The 20,013-nt window shown below is 44.8% G+C and overlaps 4 protein-coding genes across 4 annotated transcripts; 2 read left to right on the top strand and 2 right to left on the bottom strand.

Annotated features, from left to right (window-relative positions):
- Positions 1-405: 405 nt before the first annotated feature.
- Positions 406-960, bottom strand: LOC144463532 (histone H2A-like). Its single transcript, XM_078168221.1, has one exon. It carries the CDS (start codon positions 941-943, stop codon positions 557-559), a length of 387 nt encoding a protein of 128 aa, XP_078024347.1. The 5' UTR covers positions 944-960; the 3' UTR covers positions 406-556.
- A 347-nt stretch (positions 961-1,307) lies between these two features.
- On the top strand, positions 1,308-1,772 carry LOC144463621 (histone H3-like). Its single transcript, XM_078168390.1, has one exon. It carries the CDS (start codon positions 1,315-1,317, stop codon positions 1,723-1,725), a length of 411 nt encoding a protein of 136 aa, XP_078024516.1. The 5' UTR covers positions 1,308-1,314; the 3' UTR covers positions 1,726-1,772.
- A 15,240-nt stretch (positions 1,773-17,012) lies between these two features.
- On the bottom strand, positions 17,013-17,564 carry LOC117262896 (histone H2B 1/2-like). Its single transcript, XM_033636085.2, has one exon. It carries the CDS (start codon positions 17,547-17,549, stop codon positions 17,175-17,177), a length of 375 nt encoding a protein of 124 aa, XP_033491976.1. The 5' UTR covers positions 17,550-17,564; the 3' UTR covers positions 17,013-17,174.
- Positions 17,565-18,168: 604 nt separating this feature from the next.
- LOC117262888 (histone H2A) lies at positions 18,169-18,603 on the top strand. The gene has a single exon (XM_033636076.2). The coding sequence runs from the start codon at positions 18,190-18,192 to the stop codon at positions 18,574-18,576; it is 387 nt and encodes a 128-aa protein (XP_033491967.2). The 5' UTR covers positions 18,169-18,189; the 3' UTR covers positions 18,577-18,603.
- The last annotated feature ends 1,410 nt before the right edge of the window (positions 18,604-20,013 follow it).

Below are 20,013 nucleotides of genomic sequence, written 5' to 3'. Positions count from 1 at the left end.
TGCGTGTTTAATGTGTGTTTTGAATCAACTAAACTTTACAGCACTTCACAGAAACTGCCACAGCTGACTAGTGTTTTGGAAGTGTGACTGCAGGGTGACACAGACACACCTCTGCAAAAGTTCAACACAGAGCCTGATAATGATGGTTATTTGTGTTCTTTCACTGTTAAAGATAGGACACAGAGCAATTAAAACTACTAACATATTGGGACTCTGAGGTTGGGCTATCTTGGCTTTCTTCGTATTTGTTTCTTAAGCAGTAAATCTCCTTGATGTGTCACTTAAATCCGTGATATGGTCTAATGCAGATAGTTGAAGCTTTTGACACAATTCATTTTGTTTTTTTAAAAAAAAACAAAACAAAAACAAACAACACCCACAACCCTCACATGTGTAGATAATTTACAGGTGACACCTCTTCTCTTTGCAGTTAGGATTTTTCCCCCCTTTGAATGCATTTACGACATGAGAATCAGAGCTCTTTATGAGGGGAGTGTGTGGCTCTTAAAAGAGCCTTTTTGGGGGCCAGTTTCCAGCAGTCAAAGAGTGTCCAGGTTTACTTGGACTTGGCGGCCTTCTCGGTCTTCTTGGGCAGCAGAACAGCCTGGATGTTGGGCAGCACGCCGCCCTGAGCGATGGTCACTCCGCCCAGCAGCTTGTTGAGCTCCTCGTCGTTGCGGACAGCCAGCTGCAGGTGACGAGGGATGATACGGGTCTTCTTGTTGTCGCGGGCAGCGTTTCCAGCCAACTCCAGGATCTCAGCGGTCAGGTACTCCAGCACAGCCGCCAGGTAGACGGGGGCGCCGGCACCGACACGCTCCGCATAGTTTCCTTTGCGCAGCAGCCTGTGAACACGGCCGACTGGGAACTGGAGCCCAGCACGGGAGGAGCGGGTCTTCGCCTTGGCTCTGGCTTTTCCACCGGTTTTTCCGCGGCCACTCATTTTTCAGATGCTCTCTAAAGTCGGGGCAAAGAGAAGTGTTCTCTCAGCAGCTGAAACCCTCCTCTATATATCCACGGAGCGCGGGACGGTTCCTGCCAGACCAACCAGAAAAGAGGCTTCAGCAGCGCAGCAGAGGGCGGCCCAGCCTGAATTTTGGCGGACCTTTTGAAAGGATTTCCAGCCAATAAGCAGCGGAGATGTGGGCGGTGGGTCGCTCCTTCAGGCGGTGCTGAGCTCCGTAGGAGCCCCTCACCAATCAGGAGCCGGAGGTTTGAAGCAACGTCACCATCTCACAGCCGCTCTCAGAGTTGAAAAGCAGCGTGTCTCCCATCAACACGTTATTATTCTCCCTCACAGAGAAAGAAGAAGTCATGGCAAGAACTAAGCAGACCGCTCGTAAATCCACCGGAGGCAAAGCCCCGAGGAAGCAGCTGGCCACCAAGGCTGCCCGTAAGAGCGCCCCGGCCACCGGCGGCGTGAAGAAGCCTCACCGTTACAGGCCCGGTACCGTGGCTCTCAGAGAGATCCGTCGCTACCAGAAATCCACGGAGCTGCTGATCCGCAAGCTGCCCTTCCAGCGTCTGGTCAGGGAAATTGCTCAGGACTTCAAGACCGACCTGCGCTTCCAGAGCTCCGCTGTCATGGCTCTGCAGGAGTCCAGTGAGGCTTACCTGGTGGGCCTGTTTGAGGACACCAACCTGTGCGCCATCCACGCCAAGAGAGTCACCATCATGCCCAAAGACATCCAGCTGGCCCGTCGCATCCGCGGAGAGAGAGCTTAAACTCTCTGCTGCTGCTCCACAAACCACAACGGCTCTTTTAAGAGCCACCTCACTCCTCACTCAGGAGCTCACTCCTCTACTCAATAACACATCAATAATTAACTAGGCTATAGAATAGCACTGACAACATGTTAATCATCTGTAACTAAACTGGTTGATGATAATTTTAATTCCTCATTTTGGGTTATGAGAATAGTGTATGTGTAAATGTGGACACACTGTCTAGTTCAGACTCAGAGGGTGAACCCCACTAACTTGTGCTAAACATCTTCGAAACTATGAAATGGATCAATTTAAAAATTGGTGCATAAATCCATTGTCTTAACTTCAACAAAACTCCAGTGCTATCATCATGGCCAAAATTTCAGCCTGTCCAGTATTTTAGTTTGTAACTAAATACATTTAAACAATTTGCAACAATTTAATCAAACAATTAGGACATTTCCATCAGTCTCAGCTGCACAGTACTTTGTATTTAGCAGAAATTGCTTGTCATGATCACGGTTACAGTGATAAAACCCTTTTATGTATCAAAACGCTTGGGAGATAATTACTGCGATACAAATGCTGTTTACATTTTTTGCTTACAGTAATCTCGCAGTCTATTCAGTGTTCATTTAGAGTATTTTGATTCATGATTATGTACGGCAAAACAAACAAAACTGAAATCAATATTCTAATGATCATGATAACCATTATTTTCTTTCTCTTTATTTCTCATGCAGAATCCCATCTGACTGACATTTTTATATTATATGTCATGTCATATTCATTGGCTTATGGTGTTAAATTTGACTTAGCCAGTTGTAACATATCATCCTGTGAGCCTCTGCAACCTATATGCAGCCATAACAGGCATCTTAATGTTACTGCAGAAGTCTAATTCCAGAGTCTGCCCAACTCATAACATTAAAACCAGCACCATGCATGTACAGTGCAGGAAATACATGTGCAAAAAGCATCAATTACATCACTTGTGTTTACAAAATATAATATGTAACTATTTAGAGAAACTGGAAATCCATGTATAGCATTAGCAGACAGGCAAGTGCCGGTGTCTTGAATCAGACGGGAGCAGCCACCTGTAGCTACTGCAGAGTACAGAGGAGTGGGGTGGTGCAGGAGAACATGGGTAGGTTGGCACATGCAGTCAGGAAGGAGTTGCAGTAGTCTGGGTATGAGATGACAGAAGCCTGAACCAGAACCTACTGTGAGGAATGGAGGTATTGAGCGAATCAGTTCACAGCTTCGCGGCTTACATCAGATTGTTGCTGAAAGACAGCTGTTTATCCAGTGTCACACCCAGTCAGGGATACCATAGAGTTCTGAAGGATGATAGAGAGGTCACAGACAAGAGATGATTTCCCTCGAAGGAAGAGCAGCTCAGTCTTGTCAAGGTTTAGCTTTAGGTGCTGTGCAGACATCTGCTGAGAGATGTGTTTTCATCTGGGTTTTAGACTGAGAAAAGACAGGATCAGTTGATTCATTCCCATAGCTATAGTAGGAAAAGCATGTGAGTGGATAACAGAGAGAAAAGAGGAGGGAATTCCATCAACAGTGAGGCTGCAAGTTTCAGACACGAACCGTCCAAGTCACACTTTAAGAGCAAACAGCAGTGAGGCCTTTGAGCACATGGGAAAAACCACTAGCGATAGTTCTTAGAGAAATGGTTAATGGCAGAGACAAAAGGACCTTAGACGTTAGAGGACACGTGTGGACCAAGGCACGAGGAAGTGGAGGAAGACAGAAGAAAAGAAAGAGAGAAAAGATGAGAGAGAAGACTTGTGTGTGCTGTTGCTGTTGTTCAGTAGGTGGCGCTTATGTGACAACAGGCCAGACTCTGTCTTCTATTACGTCTTCAGACAGGATTTAAGTACACATGAATCCCACAGTGCGAGTCAATTTAACAGACAAATCAAAGTCAAATTTGCCTCCACCCTCTCATCACCTTTCACCCCCCAAGCAGGAGTTCCACAAGGTGCAGTTTTAAGTCCCCTCCTATTCCTTCTATACATTTCCGATATCTACTACCCCCCAGCCACCATAGCCAAAGTCTCACAGTTCGCTGACGATCTCTGTTACTGGTCAAGCTCAAAAAACCCACAACTAGCAGCCAAAAAACTCAACACACGCACTGCTGAAATAGAAAACTGGTCAAATCTCAAGAATCAAACTAAACCCCGCCAAAACTCAATGCATCCTCTTTACCAAAAACCAACACCTACAGCCCAACATCAACCTGTCACTAAACAACCAACCAATCCACCTCAGTAAAGAAGCAACCTTCCTCGAAGTCACCTTCCAAAACAACATGACCTGGACCAAACACATCAATAACCTGGAACAAAAAGCAAACAATAGACTCAATCATCTCAAAGCCCTCTGTGGAAAACACGGCGCATCACCCTCAACAGTTATTAAAGTCTACCTATCATCAAAGATACTGGATTACTACAAGATGGCCCACCTACAGTATACTCCCATTGTATGAAATGGTATACATTTCCGGTCTCCTAAGTAGGCGTTGTCCCCCATACCCCAATCAAAGATGATGGAGTACCGCCAATCAAAGACGAGTATCCCCACCCTCGCTTATGTCAACATGTGTGTACCCTTACTGGCTGTAAGCTAAATAAATAAACGGTCCGTGAAAAAAATATTTTTTTCCAGTGGATGTCTTAGTTACAACATGATTGAGCTAACTGGAGTAGTTTCATGTCATATCCAACAACGGGAGGCTTTTAACAGATGACGTCCTGATGTTAGCTTTGCTGCTGCTGTTAGCTGTGTGACAACCCCTCCGCTCCACTAGTTGTCCCTGCCCTTTTCTGCTGTGTTTTTTCTCTTGCAGGAAGCAGGGTGGAGGGTGTCGCCAGCTTGATCAGCTGATGGGCTCATCAGCCTGATGAGCCACACCTGTGTGGGCTCTTAAAAGCTCCCCTCCTGCCTGTCATCTCTCTCTCACTGGTCTGGTCGGAGGAGCGGGCTGCTGCTGCTGCTGCTGCTGCTGCTGGTGCTGCTGCTGGTGCTGCTGCTGCTGCTGCTGCTGGTGCTGCTGCTGGTGCTGCTGCTGGTGCTGCTGCTGCTGTTGCTGCTGCTGTTGTTTGTTTTGTTGCTCTCTCCATACATTTCCACACATCCACACATGCTGGCACTACTGATTACTGACTTTCACGTTTACCTTAGTTTGATTATCTTTTGTAAATAAATACATTATTTTTTTGCACGGTAAAACTCGTCTTGTCTCCCATCTTTGTCGCTGCCTCAGAGCCGGGCTGTGACAAATGGGGGCTCGTCCAAACTCGGTGACATCAGAGATCAGCTGTAGCTGTAGTAAGTGATGCGCCTCGTTTTTGTGAATGAGTTGCGCAGTCTGTGTTTTGTTTGGCAGACGTTTGACGAGCGTGGTAAGTCTGTTTGTCATTTTGGTTAAAGAGGCAACAGATAGGAGTTTTTTTTTTAGCTTGGCGCCACCTAGCGTCAGCAGCGTTGCTCGCACTGTCGCAAAGACCAAATTGACCGTGGGAATCAGAGATAATCAATAAAATCTAGGCTGTAAAGCCACCAGTATACCTCTATGTGTATGTAGAATGAGAAAGTGTGTGGACACTCTACTAAATAAATGAGTCAAGAGACCAAGCAACAATTATCAGATTTATCTGAAGGAAAAAAAAAAAAAAAGTAATGCAAATAATTATAGCAGAATGCACAGTACCAGTACAAACAGCTCACAGTAAATTATACCAATATACACAGTATCAGCTGAAACAACAGTAGACACGTAAGGGATAATGTATAGTGAGCCGGTGACTGTTGAAAAATAACTCCCAACAGGGGATTCTCACACACACACACTCACTACTAAAACATTCAAATGTTACAACTGACATCAATATTATTAAACTGCTGGCAGAGTGTATTGACAGAGGAGAGGCGTTCACCAGACAAACGGGAGCGGAGGAGAGGATTTTACTCCACTTCTCCCGGTCGGAGATACTGGGTGCCCAGTAGCTGCGGCAGCGGCGGGGGGGTGGGGGTAATCACTGTCCGAGGTCTGCCGTAGAATGGCAATGAGGATGTCAGCCGACCAACACTCACTACCCGGTCCCTGGTTGCGGCAATTTGCGATGCTGGCCAGCTAGGAATTAACTAGCAGCCAGTACAGTACAGTCCTCTCTCAGCTAACATTTAGCCGTGTTACTTACTGATCCATTAGAAAGAAAGCTAGCTGGACACCGGTTTTGGAGCCTCTTTGGTCACGGAGCTCCCTCCATCTCTTGAACGCCTGACTGAGGTTTACTCTTGTTTTTCCTCTTCTTTTATCACTCTCCTTTTTGTGCATCCTCGCCTCCTCAGACAGAGGAGCTTGTTTTCTTTTGGGAGGCCGTTTTTCACTTATCTCCAAACTTTGTCCGTCTGCCATTGTGCTCCTGACTCAGCTACCTCATGCCACTGCCAGTTCCTCATAAGGACCAGCTCCAGTCCCTGATTGGCTGACCGACCAGTTTGGCAATACATGACGCATTTCCTGCCATAAAGCAGATTTTTTCCGCAAAAATTCGTCCCCGGTGGCAGAAGCTTATTGCAAAGTCACTAAGTAACCTATGTAAACGCTGATAGTCTGATTTTACTGTATATACTACCCTGTGCAACCCACATTATTTTCATAATGATATATATAGGCAAAAATGCTGTCTGTTGCTTCTTTAAGCAGCCTTAAGATGTCTGTTTGTTCTGAGGAGAGTGTTTTGTCGCCAGGCTGTGTTGGTTTTTTTTGGTTTTGTTTTTTTTTGTGCGCTGAGTTTGTTTGGTCCTGTGCACGGCCGTAGTAAGTCGCTGTTGTTCTGTCCATGTAAGGCTTCAGAGGATTTTTTGAGAGCACCGTCCGAGGAGGTTTTGGAGTGGTGTACGCGTGATCAGTTGCTTAAAATCACTGAGCATTTCAAATTGGATGTTGGTGATAAGCGTAAAGATAGCATTAAAGCTATTGTTAAAGCTAATCTGACTGAGCTGGGTGTTGTCAAACCTGGTAAACTGCATGCTGTCGGTCCTGTGCTGGAGACTGTTGATGTGTCTGTTGATGCTGGATTAACTTTTGAACAGAGGCGGGAACTGCTTCTGCTGCAGACTGAGATGGGGAAGTTGGCTGTGGAGAAAGTGAGGCGTGAGGCAGAACTTAAAAGGCTTGAAGTGGAGGTGGAGGAATGTAGGCTGAGCTCAGATGGCTCTGGTGCGGGCCATGCTTCTGTTGCTTCTTCTAGTAGATCGTCTGGTTCTTTTGATGTTGCCAGTAATCTGCGCCTAGTTCCTCAGTTTTGTGAGCGGTGTAGGAAAGCCCCTAGAGTTTAGTTCATAACATATCCACAGTGTGAAGTCTGATCAGTCTGTCTGCTGAGAAGCTGTGTAGAGCTGTGTGGATTTCTCCTGTTTGGGGATCCAGACACCTTTTTCTCCCTCTTTGAGCATGTTGCCGGGAGTAGGGAGTGGTCAGATTCAGACCACGCGTTACTTTTACAGTGTGTGCTATCTATCCATTTATCCAATAGCACAGCCATTGATCAACAATGTTGGCCTGTCTTCAAATCTGTTTCCAATGTTTTCGTGCGCAATTGTCTTCAAATTAAATTTGATTATTATTAAATTGAAAGCCATGGTAAAATTGGCAGAATAGGCTAAATACACGAGGTGCCACAGAGATACATTATGGTGTGTTCAAGGCCAGCTCAATAAAATGACGATTCGGCAGAGGTAAATGAAACTGTAGCCTATATTCCGATACAACCAATGGCACCAGGGGGTGGCCAGGGGTGGCCATGGCCCCCCCTATAAATTTGCTGACCACCCCACTCGCCAGTGGGGACCAGGCGTTAGTGCGACCTCCCATAGGTCCGACTACCCATAACTCTGACTACCCGCTAATCCGACCATGCAGGTCTACGATGAGTTTTATCGTTTTAGTCCCATAATATCGACCGCCCATTAATCCGACCATTTCAATGCCATTATTCCGACCGTTGGATTTCATACCCAGTTGACTGACCGCCTGTTAGTCCAACCACAGCACTTCCAACATGAAGCAGTCTGTGCATTTCTCCCTCACTGTGCCGGCACGGACTGTGAGGACAGTTGCGTTTATCTCATTGACGGGAAATCACATCCATCTGCTATATGTGATGTACATGGCCTTATTTGGATAACACACCCTGGTATTCCGCACACATAAAGCCTATTGACAGCGTAATGCGCTCTGGCTGCAGATGTATATTAAGCATGAATCCGTTCTTGCAGCACATCTACAGAAAGTATTTTGTTAGAGACAAACCATCCATCTGTCTGTCATCTCACCTGTACTAATGTTTTGCCTAGCCTTGACCAGCAAATTCATCAACTTGTAACAATTTGCCAACAACAGAAACTGAGGCTTATGTCACAACGCTCCTTTTACAGGTCACAGGAGGCACAGGTTCACGGTGCCAAGCTGAAACCCCTGATTTAACATGAAACCCCAAAAAACTTAACTCTTTTTGCTTTCAAAATGCAGCAATAAATTGTATAAAAACGAAAAGGACTCGTATGGTTAGTTTAACTCAACAACTTTAGTGTAATTAAATTAAATAAAACTCAAATTAACACGTGTCCGGCTCGGACGATTCACTCAATTAACACAGCGCGTCACGCCGATACAGAAAACAAATAACCCCCACCGTGCATTTACTGCTTGTTTATTAATTCCAGTCATGTTTTGCAGCAGCAACAGCGTTAGTTGCCAACAGCTGTCTTGTTTTTATTTCTTTATTACAGATATGCAACGTTATTTGGCCATGGTGATCGCTGCTTGCTGTTGATTTGCAGGACTTGTGTTTTTCTGCTGATGTTGTTTTTTTTATCTATGTACACTGTCTTGGTAGTGAGTTTTTGAGTATAGACATTTGTTTGTTTTTGCATCTTCAGCACCAAGGACAGCGCTCAAACTACGGTAGTTCTTGTCTGCTTTTGTCATGTGGTGAATTCTACTGTTGGCCTCCTTATGGAAAAAATGTAATAAAATTTGCATTTGTTAGAACTTCTTAATGTTTTATTTGTGCGTAGCTTATGGCAGCCAGTCAGCAGTCTAGTGAGTGGCGATGTGCGACGCGCTATACAGCAGGAAAACAAATACAATGATGTCACTCATTCATTCATTCATTCAGTTGGCAGTCCCCCCTACTTTAAACATCTTCCTGTGTGTGGGGAATACCAGGATGTGTTATCCAAATAAGGGCATATACGTCACATATAGCAGATGATGTGATTTCCCGTCGATGAGATAAACACAACTGTCCTCACAGTCCGCGCATAGAGACATTACAGCTGTTTAGTGGTACAGCTGCTCTGTGTTAACTGAAAGGGGAAAGTTGCCTGGTCCTCCCTGAAATGTAACTTTACTGCGGTCGGATTTTTGGGAGGTCAGACTAATGGGATTCAAATACTAGGTCGGACCTTTGGGTAGTTGGACTAATGGGTAGTCCAACCATTGGGTGGTCGGCACCACGCACCCCTCGCCAGTCACCTAGATTCTATCGTCAGTTATGCGTTTCATCCCAAATGCACAGCCAGCCAGCCAGGCCCAGGAAGCCGCTCTTGACCTTCCATCACATTTGATTACAATAAATGTACACCTTTAAATTAAGCTGTATATGTGTCTTTTTAAGGAAAAGGATAACTAGCCTATTTTAAAAACAATGAATCGCCTAACACATATACATAACACAATAAAACAAGATTACTGTGGAACTCAAAATGTTGACTGTACTGTTGCAGGGGTTAAAGCAAGAAAAAATTTTGTGCCTGGATAGGCGATTTTTTCCTCATTCATTCCAAAAATGTTCACACGAGAGTGAAAAATACATTCTCGGTGTCTTCTTTCATCGTTTTGATGTTTCCTTCTTGCAACAATAACTGCAGCCATGTGTGCGCAATTACGCATACAAGCCGTTTGCACCTCCCTTTGACACGTGTTAAATATAGACGCAGTTTCTATTTGCAAAATTGCTTTCAGGTTTGATAAATCACTTTGTGTATGCTAAATTAATAGCCTATATTTACATTTTCTCCTCCCAGCACACACACAATTGCGTGTAAACGCCCCATATTGCATATTCATTGCAGCAAACATACTAACTGGATGCAGACATGCTATTTTGCACCTTTGAAAGACGCAACCCTTAATGCGCACTGTTAGTAAATCAGTTTGTACATTTTTTTGCATGTGTAATGAGTTTGCACATGTTTTTATACATGCAAACCTTTAGTAGACCCGGCCCTATCTGAGTTAAATTGCAGGTACCAGAAATTAACAATAATCTATTCTTCATGTGGTAGTTGTCTGCAAGCCAATTCACATTAAAATCACCAAGCAGATACATTTCTCTATTTTCATCAGTCACTCTGTCAAATATCATTCAGATACTCCATATCGCAGGCAAGATGGCGCCCCCAGTGCGGACGCCTGTTACAGCAGCTCCTGCTCACCGCCAAGCTTTTTCTCTATTTTTTCTTTTTAACTTTCTTACTTTGAGTTTTTTCAGTTTAGCTATAGCTAGCACTTATGTTTTGCTTTGGTATAGAGGCGAAGACCGCTCTCTTTATAGCGGTCTTTCTCCCATTTTTCATTGGATATGATCGTGTGCGGGGATCCGGTGCCCAGCCATGCCTCCATTGTTTACACCCGGGACCAGCTGTTAGCTCTACAACACACCGCGGTGCGGCCCGAGGAGAGGCACGATATTCCCAGCGAGCTGCGAAGAAGGAAACGGGGATGTCGCGCCGGAGTGCAGCGCCGACACCGGAGGAGACGGTACAAACCCGTCCTCCCGTCCGTCGTCATGGGGAACGTAATGCTCCCCAACAAGATGGACGAGCTGTCGGCGCTGACTCGCGATTTACCGAGACATAGCTGAACGCGGAAGTACCGGACACGATCGCCGCGCTGGACGGATTCCAGCTCATCAGGCACGACAGGACAGCGGTAAGAGGAAAGGAGGGGGGGCTGGCTGTGTTTGTGAATGATAGATGGTGTAACTCTGGGCACATCACTATCAAGGAACAACATTGCTGCAGGGACATTGAGCTGCTGGCTGTTGGCATGAGACCATATTATCTACCCAGGGAGTTTTCTCATGTCATTATGGTAGCAGTGTATGTCCCCCCGTCTGCAAAGGCTGAGTCTGCTTGTGACATTCTCCACTCTGTTACGTGTACGCTGCAAACACAGCACCCTCAGGCCCTCCTTCTGATCTCTGGGGACTTCAACCACGCCTGTCCATCCACCACCCTGCCCACCTTCACCCAGTATGTTTCCTGCCACATCAGAGACAATAAAACACTGGATTTATTTTATGCTAACACCAAGGAGGCATACCACTCATCCCCCCTGCCCCCCCTGGGAAGAGCTGATCACAACCTGGTTCATCTTCTGCCTGTCTACAAACCTCTGGTGCAGAGAGAACCAGCAACCACCCGCACTGTGAAAAGATGGTCTGAGGAGGCCAAGGAGGCCCTGAAAGACTGCTTCGAGGCCACTGTGTGGGAGGTACTCAGCTATTCCCATGGGGAGGACATTGACAGTATGACATCATGCATTACGGATTATATTAACTTCTGTGTGGAAAGCACCGTACCCACCAGGACTGTACGCTGCTTCTCCAACACCAAACCCTGGATTACTCCAGAGTTAAAAGCTCTCCTGAAGGAGAAGTGGAGAGCTTTTAACTCTGGAAACAAGGAGGAGCTGAAGGCCGTGCAGAAGGAGCTAAGGAGAAACATCAGGCGGGGAAAGGGAGAATATAAAAATAAGATGGAGGAACAGCTGCAGCAGAGTGATGTCAGCGGAGTCTGGAGAGGTCTGAAAACCATCTCAGGACACAAACAACCAGACTCCCAGGCCAGAGGTGACCAGCAGTGGGTGAATGATCTGAATCTGTTCTTCAATAGATTTGATCAGTCTGCCCCTCCCCTGGCCCAGAGATCATGGCTGCAACCCCCCTCATCCTCACCTTCACCTTCGCCCCCCACCTACACTCCTGGCACGCTGCTTCGACACCTCCCCCACCCCCGCTCCCCCGGACATCTCATCACCCCCCACACCTCCCCTCACCTCATCACCTCCACCCCCCAGCACACAGCCCCCCTGCTCCAGCTTGTCCTTCACTGCCGGTCAGGTGAGAGATCAGCTGAGGATAAAGATGAGGAAGGCTGTGGGTCCAGACGGCATCAGCTCCAGGCTCCTGAAGTCCTGCGCAGACCAACTGTGCGGGATAGTTGAAACCATCTTCAACCTGAGCCTGAGGCTGGGGAGAGTACCACAGCTGTGGAAGACATCCTGCGTGGTACCTGTGCCCAAGACTCTGCATCCCAAGGACTTCAGCAGCTTCAGACTGGTGGCATTAACATCGCACCTCATGAAGACTCTGGAGCGCCTGGTCCTGTCTCGTCTCCGCCCTGCAGTAGGCCCTTCAATGGACCCGCTGCAGTTTGCCTACCAGCCTGGCATTGGGGTGGATGACGCCGTCATCTTCCTCCTGCATAGAGCTCTTTCCCACCTGGAGAAGCCTGGAAGCTCTGTGAGAATCATGTTCTTTGATTTCTCCAGTGCTTTCAGCGCTGCCATCGTCGGCCTCATCACAGATGGGGACGACAGGGAGTACAGAGAACTGAACCAGGACTTTGTGGACTGGTGCCTGAGGAACCACCTTCAGATCAACGCAGGGAAAACCAAAGAGTTGGTGGTGGATTTCCGCAGGCGCAGACTCCTCCCCCCAACAACGGTGAACATCCAGGGAAAGGACATTGAGATGGTGACATCTTATAAGTACCTGGGTGTTCATCTTAACAATAAACTGGACTGGACTGATCACATAACAGCACTATACAGGAAAGGCCAAAGCAGACTACCTGCTGAAGCGGCTCAGGTCTTTTGGAGTGCAGGGGGCGCTCCTGAAGACCTTCTTTGACACTGTGGTGGCATCAGCCATCTTTTACGGAGTAGTCTGCTGGGGCAGCAGCATCTCGGCTGCAGATAGGAAGAGACTGCACAAGCTGATCAAAAAGGCCAGCTCTGTCCTGGGATGCTCTCTGGACTCTGTGCAGGTGGTGGGAGAAAGGAGGACGACAGCCAAGCTGTCATCTCTGAGGACTAACGACTCCCATCCTCTGCAGGAGGAGATAAAAGCTCTGGAGAGTTCCTTCAGCGATAGACTGATTCACCCAAAGTGTGTGAAGGAACGTTATCACAGGTCCTTCCTGCCTGCTGCTGTCAGACTACTAACCAGCACTGCTCACAGTAAACTGCACCATGGACACTTTAGGGACACTATGGACACTTTATGGACACCATAATAAGCATAACTGTCCCCCATGTTGTTGTTGTTTATTTGCACATACAATATTCACTTTGCACTAAATATGTTCACTTTAATCCATTGCTCACTTTTTATTCACTGCTCATTATTATTATTATTATTATTATTATTATTTATTGCTGTTTCTTGTATTTTTTGTACTCTTTTTGCATGCCTAGTTTGTTTTACGTTTTTAAATTTTGAAATCTTTAATCTGACTCTTTCCCCTTGACTGCTGTAACACTGGAATTTCTCAACTGTGGGATCAATAAAGGTGTATCTTATCTTATCTTATCTTATCTTATCTTATTAGTGTTAGGAGGTTTATAGCAGCAGCCAACAACTATCGGCTTAGTAAAAGGTAAATGCACTTGTATCCACAGAGCTTCAATATTATCCTTCATTAAATCAGATCGTAGTTTTACTGGCATGTGATCTTGTATGTAAATTGCTATGCCACCACCAAAATTGTTTCTGTCCCTACGATATATAAAAAAACCATTAATAGATATTAATGAGTCATCAAATGAACCATCTAAATGTGTTTCAGTTATAACCATAATATCATTGTTTTTTAAAAGTGTTTCAAGTTCATGTATTTTGTTCCTCAAACTACAGATATTTAAGTGTGCGAAAATTAAGCCCTTGGGTAAGTTCATAGTGAGTTGATTCCTTGTCAGTAGTTCAGTTCAGTCCATGGTGATGCTGAATAGGAGCTGAAGTTGAAGAAGACCAGAGAGCTAGGCTCTAGCTCCCATCCCTTACTTTTGGGAGGGGGGATGGCCAATAGGCCTATCATATCGGATGTAGGCTATGTCGCCGCATTCTCTGGCAGCTTTCATGGCAGGGATGAGTTCCGTGTGCTTTTATATATCATAACCGTGTACATATCCCTACAGGAAAGTGCAGGCTACATAGAGGCTGTACCAACATAATCAGCTAACACAAGGTACAGGAATGAAATTAAAATTGGATTTTTTTTTTTCTTCCCATTGCTATACTATTTGTCAGATGATATAACTCAGATTTTCACTACCTAAGGAGAAGTGTTGAGCTTTTTTTTTGCAAAATTGGTTTCAGATTAAGGAGCTGTCCAAGGTGCTTATGCATAGTATTAAGTTATTGCTATAAGTAAAAATCTGTCGCAGTCTTCGAATATACAGAAAAACAGATAAAGGTAAAATACTGGACCACCACTGTTATTATTATTATTATTATTATTATTGTTATTATAATATTGTTTGTCATTTTGGATCAAACTAGTTTCATTAAGCTGCCAAATAGTTTACCCTTTCTCTGTAGAACTGGTGTGTTATTTTGAGGTTTTTGAAGGAAATCTAAATTTCAGTCAGTCTGCACTTACGGTTTAGTAAGTTTTTACAGAAAAATTGTAATATTGCAACATTGGGCCTGGATGGGAGCAGAATTTGTGTATTTGCACTCACACTGTCACAACAAATCTACTGAACAACTAAGGGTTCATTTGCAGTGTGGATTTCTTACAAAGCTCTGTAACGGTAAACATCATGAATAATAACCACACAACAGTCACAGTTTTATGAATCATAATTTATTGGGCTAAAAAGAAAAAAATACAGGATGAAAACTTCGGGGCAGACCCAGAACATGCTGGCGGAACTTAAATTAGTGGGAGAAGACAGTGATGACAACTTTGTTTAAAAACCAGTGCCCGGTGTTCATGTACAGTGGTACTCCAAAAAGCAGTTCCTTTCCTCTGAAAAGCAGAGACGGACACTACAATTCCTGCAGAGCGTCTTGGAGTAGCCTTTATTGCAGCGTCCTCTCTTTGTCTTCACTGGGAAATGTGCAATCATGTCCTAAGGCACATCCACTGGTGGTACACATGACCTCTTTGGAGCAGTCACAGGTCTCTGTGGTGTTACTGTCATGGATGTCACTGGTGATACAGGGCGCCTAAAGATGCCACCCTCTCCTTGGTGTGTTGACAGTTGATTTTGTCTGAATAAGATGAGAAAAAATATGAATTACAATGTTAAAAACGGTATAATCTGTGAAATACTAAATAAGGTAAACAACAGAAATGGATTCCTACCAGGATGAGAGAAGATGCTAGAAGCCAGCAGCTGCTAAGAAATCTCCCAAGAAGGCTAAGAAACCGGCAGCGGCCAAGAAAGCAGCCAAGAGCCCCAAGAAGGCTGCAAAGAGCCCGAAAAAGGCCACCAAGAGCCCCAAGAAGGTGGCCAAAAAGGCCCCTGCAGCCAAGAAAGCCCCCGCAAAGAAGGCAGCCAAGCCCAAAGTCAAGAAAGCAGCAGCCAAGAAGAAGTGAGCTGTCATCAGTCTCATCAACAAACTACTCACTAAAAGGCTCTTTTAAGAACCACCCACACTATTCTTAAAGAGCACTCTGTCATTAATTCGTTAATTAATTAATAAGTTTTTTTTTGTTTTTTTGACTGTATCACTCGTGCTTTGTTCGAGCTATAGTGGGTAATACAAAATAGAGACACATCTCTGATCTATTAATTCTGAATTCATTGCATATTGTAAAATGAATAGTCATCTTATCTGTATACTAAGACAAAGGTGTGCTCATGTTTTTGGAAAGAGTGATGATTGAGTTTTAGAAGAAATAATGATAATAAACAGGGTCTTTTCACAACTGCTATCATTAAATATGTATTGACATACAGTGGTAGAATGTAAACTTAGGTGCATCTGACAGCTTTAGTTACTTGACTTCTACAACATATCAACAAGGTATGAGGTATTAAAGCAGCAGCCAAGAAGAAGCTAAATATAGAGACAACTCTATGTAAATTCTATTATTAATTATATCTCTTTAAATAGTTAACTTATATACAAAGCGAAAAAAAAAGAGATTAGATGTTTATTTGGCCAGTTACGGTTAACTTAATTTTATCTGTATCTCACCCATCAAAAACGACTACAGGGGTTAAAGCAAGAAAAAAATTTGTGCCTGATGTGTCGAGCACGGAAGATTTGTGTGCCTGAAATCTGAAATCTTTTCCGGAGCGGGGGGCGGGGGGGCTTGGTGTTGCGGTCACAAAATGAAGAAATAGAAATGTATGTATTGCAAAGGAACGTGTTTATTATCAAAACGAACAAAAAGATGATAGCTTTAGTAGTTACTTTTCAGATTAAACTTTTATAGCATAATGAGTTTATAAATAAAGATTAAACTTTCAGTGGTTACCAGACTTATTGACTTATAACTCCTACATCTCTTTTTTGCCTTGGTGCTATTTATTTTTAGAAGCTAAATCATTTAGGCTGTTTGCAAAATGCGCTTGATGTGAATTAAACAGGCAGTTACGTCGAAATTGCCTCTGGGCAAGCATGTCATCATTGAAATGGATCATATAATGTTGTGGTGGTGACTTTAAAACTTCAGCATAGAGGACTTTTATTGCAACTTTCGTTTCTGTCTGGTTTCTGTTATGATATTCTGTTATGACATGATGTGAAAGCATGCACAGGCGTCAGTGTTGATTGGCTATCACTTGTGCTGTGTAACCAGAAGGGATTGTAGGCGGGACATTGTTACAAAGCCCAGTGCAGGGAGCGAGACGGCTGTATCAGAGCCGAAGGAGCAAGTTTTAAAATACATTTATTTGATCAGTTATCGATGAAAAAAAGTCCGATGCTGATTACGGTAAACAGTAGATTGTGTTTACTGGCACACTGTGCGCCTAAATCATTTTCCCAGTTCGCACATATAGTGGCCAATGCGAGTGAAATGCTCGCACTGCAGAGTACTGCCCGTGCCGGACAGAAACTTCGCCACGCCGGAAATTCGGCGCTGTGCCGGAGAACTTTAACCCCTGCGATTAACAACGTATTGCTCTACAGATGTAAAAGGCAGGGTGTCTTCACTTTATAATACAGTCACATGAGACAGGCGCACATTAAAATTTCATTTATTCTGCTTTGTGAGAAATCACGTCTTTCGGAATGCTTAATTAAACAGTGACGGAACAATTCAGACCGAAGCGACATCAGGAATTATCTTCAGAGAAAGTGGGTGGCTCTTAAAAGAGCCTTTGTATTGATGGTTTTTTGTCAACAGGTTTATTTGGAGCTGGTGTACTTGGTGACGGCCTTGGTGCCCTCAGACACAGCGTGCTTGGCCAGCTCACCGGGCAGCAGCAGGCGGACGGCGGTCTGGATCTCCCTGGAAGTGATGGTGGAGCGCTTGTTGTAGTGAGCCAGACGAGAGGCCTCACCGGCGATGCGCTCAAAGATATCGCTCACAAACGAGTTCATGATGCCCATAGCTTTGGACGAAATGCCGGTGTCGGGATGGACCTGCTTCAGCACCTTGTACACGTAGATGGCGTAGCTCTCCCTTCTGGTTTTTCTCTTCTTTTTGCCGGTCTTACTAACGCTCTTTGACACGGCTTTCTTTGAGCCCTTCTTGGGCGCTTTTACAGTGGTTTCAGGCATGATATGAACAGCCGATTTCTCCTTTAAGGAATGGCGTCATCGTCCGCAGAGGAGTCTATTTGTATCCACCTGATGCAAAAAACACTGTGCTGTTGCTCGCACTGGATTGGTCGGCTTCTGAAGCTGGGGAACAATACAGTGGGTGGGTGAGGGGAGAAAGAAGAAAGAAAATCAGGTTATTTAAAAAGTTAAAAGAAATAGTCGGCGTTGAGTTAAATACAATTATTAAGCTATTTAGATAGTAAATGATACATACCCTGTTATAAATGATATAATTGATGCCATTCCTTTTCAAATTATATACAAAAGAAATTATTAAATCAAATCTGTTCAAAAGCTTCTCTCTCTGATCTATACAGGATTTTACAGAACTCCGGCTCCTGATTGGTGAGGGGCTCCTACGGAGCTCAGCACCGCCTGAAGGAGCGACGCACCGCCCGAGACTCCGCTGCTTATTGGCTGAAAATCCTTTCAAAAGGTCCGCCAAAATTCAGGCTGGGCCGCCCTCTGCTGCGCTGCTGCAGCCTCTTTTCTGGTTGGTCTGGCAGGAACCGTCCCGCGCTCCGTGGATATATAGAGGAGGGTTTCAGCTGCTGAGAGAACACTTCTCTTTGTCCCGACTTTAGAGAGCATCTGAAAAATGAGTGGCCGCGGAAAAACCGGTGGAAAAGCCAGAGCCAAGGCAAAGACCCGCTCCTCCCGTGCTGGGCTCCAGTTCCCAGTCGGCCGTGTCCACAGGCTGCTGCGCAAAGGAAACTATGCGGAGCGTGTCGGTGCCGGCGCCCCCGTCTACCTGGCGGCTGTGCTGGAGTACCTGACCGCTGAGATCCTGGAGTTGGCTGGAAACGCTGCCCGCGACAACAAGAAGACCCGTATCATCCCTCGTCACCTGCAGCTGGCTGTCCGCAACGACGAGGAGCTCAACAAGCTGCTGGGCGGAGTGACCATCGCTCAGGGCGGTGTGCTGCCCAACATCCAGGCTGTTCTGCTGCCCAAGAAGACCGAGAAGGCCGTCAAGTCCAAGTAAACCTGGACACTCTTTGACCGCTGGAAACTGGCCCCCAAAAAGGCTCTTTTAAGAGCCACACACTCCCCTCATAAAGAGCTCTGATTCTCATGTCGCAAATGTAAGTAATCAGTTACGATTAGGATTTTTTTAAATCTAATTTTCTGCTATAATCTTTAACAATAGAAAAACACAATTATCCTAAATATACATGTGTTGAAAAAGCAGTCCCGTGGTAACAGTGTTAAAGTAAGAATAAACTAACTAAAAGAGATCATAAAGGGGCATAAAATGCTTCAAAAGTAATTAACCTTTCTGAAATAATCCCCAGAGGATCTGAACAATATAAGTAATTCAAAGTGACTAGAAAGACAGGAGGCAAAGGTACAGAGTCAGAGAGAGATGCTACCAGATACAAGATGGAGGCAGCTAATGACCAAATAGCCTACTGAAGGAACCTCAAAGAACATAAAGCACAACAGTGTACAAACAGTAAGCTGTGGGTGGCCTGGCAAAAACTATGCACAGGGCATATTAATTTTAATTGATAATATTAAGCTGAACCCATCAGCAGAGGCTGAGCCACTGTTTGTTCTTTGTTCAGTGTAGTCCTATTTCTCAAACGTGGACAGACTTGGCCTAACCTGTCATTTTCACAGGTATCCTCTCAGATGAAAGTTCTCATGGATTGTTTAGTGATAAGGTGACTCATCCAGCTGAAGATTGGGTCTCATTTGGTTTTTTTTCCCACTTTTTTTTCCAATAATCATCACTTGGATTTGTTTGTTTATATCTTCATTGACACATGAGGTTGACCAATTATCGGGCCAGCTGATGAGTGGATGTTCTAAGCTTGCAGGGAAGGTTACATGTTTTGCGCATGCTCAGTCTCGCTCAGAAGAAACCGAGGTGAGCAGGCTAAGCAAGTAATTTGGTTACTAAGATAAAGGAGATAAACGCTTGCTTCAGGGACTTCTACAAGAAATTGTATTCCAGTAGAGTAAATGCCTCTGAAGCTGATTTTTCAAACGTTTTGCCAATCTAAAGCTTCCTCAATTAGAAAATGCATCACGAGATGATGGATGCTCCATTTTCTAAAAGTGACGTCTTGAATGCTATTCAGGCCTTCCCCTCTGGAAAAGCAGCTGGCCCAGAAGGCTTTGGCTGTGAATTTTACAAAGCATTTCATGAAAAACTTGTCCCTTTCATGCTTAGGATGGTGAATGACTCCATGAGAAATAAGAGGCACTCAGCTCATTGTGTGGCTAAAAGATTGGTTAATCATATTTCAACAATTGGTGAAATACTTCACGGTGTGAAGTTTGGTGATCTTGAATATATACACGGATGATTTACTGATCTGTTTATCGGACCCAGTAGTCTCTGTTCCCGACCTCCTGACCTACATTAAATCATTAAGCAGACTGTCAGGATTACAATCAACTGGGAAACATGTGA

The sequence above is a fragment of the Epinephelus lanceolatus genome, chromosome 5 (assembly GCF_041903045.1).
Source record: "Epinephelus lanceolatus isolate andai-2023 chromosome 5, ASM4190304v1, whole genome shotgun sequence".
NCBI lineage: Eukaryota > Metazoa > Chordata > Actinopteri > Perciformes > Serranidae > Epinephelus > Epinephelus lanceolatus.
Note: the sequence above shows the minus strand (reverse complement) of the source record. Positions and strands in the feature narration are given on the sequence as shown.

Coding starts and splice junctions, on each gene's coding strand:
- LOC144463621 (XM_078168390.1), top strand. CDS start 1,315: ATGGCAAGAACTAAGCAGACCGCTCGTAAATCCACCGGAGGCAAAGCC.
- LOC117262888 (XM_033636076.2), top strand. CDS start 18,190: ATGAGTGGCCGCGGAAAAACCGGTGGAAAAGCCAGAGCCAAGGCAAAG.
- LOC117262896 (XM_033636085.2), bottom strand. CDS start 17,549: ATGCCTGAAACCACTGTAAAAGCGCCCAAGAAGGGCTCAAAGAAAGCC.
- LOC144463532 (XM_078168221.1), bottom strand. CDS start 943: ATGAGTGGCCGCGGAAAAACCGGTGGAAAAGCCAGAGCCAAGGCGAAG.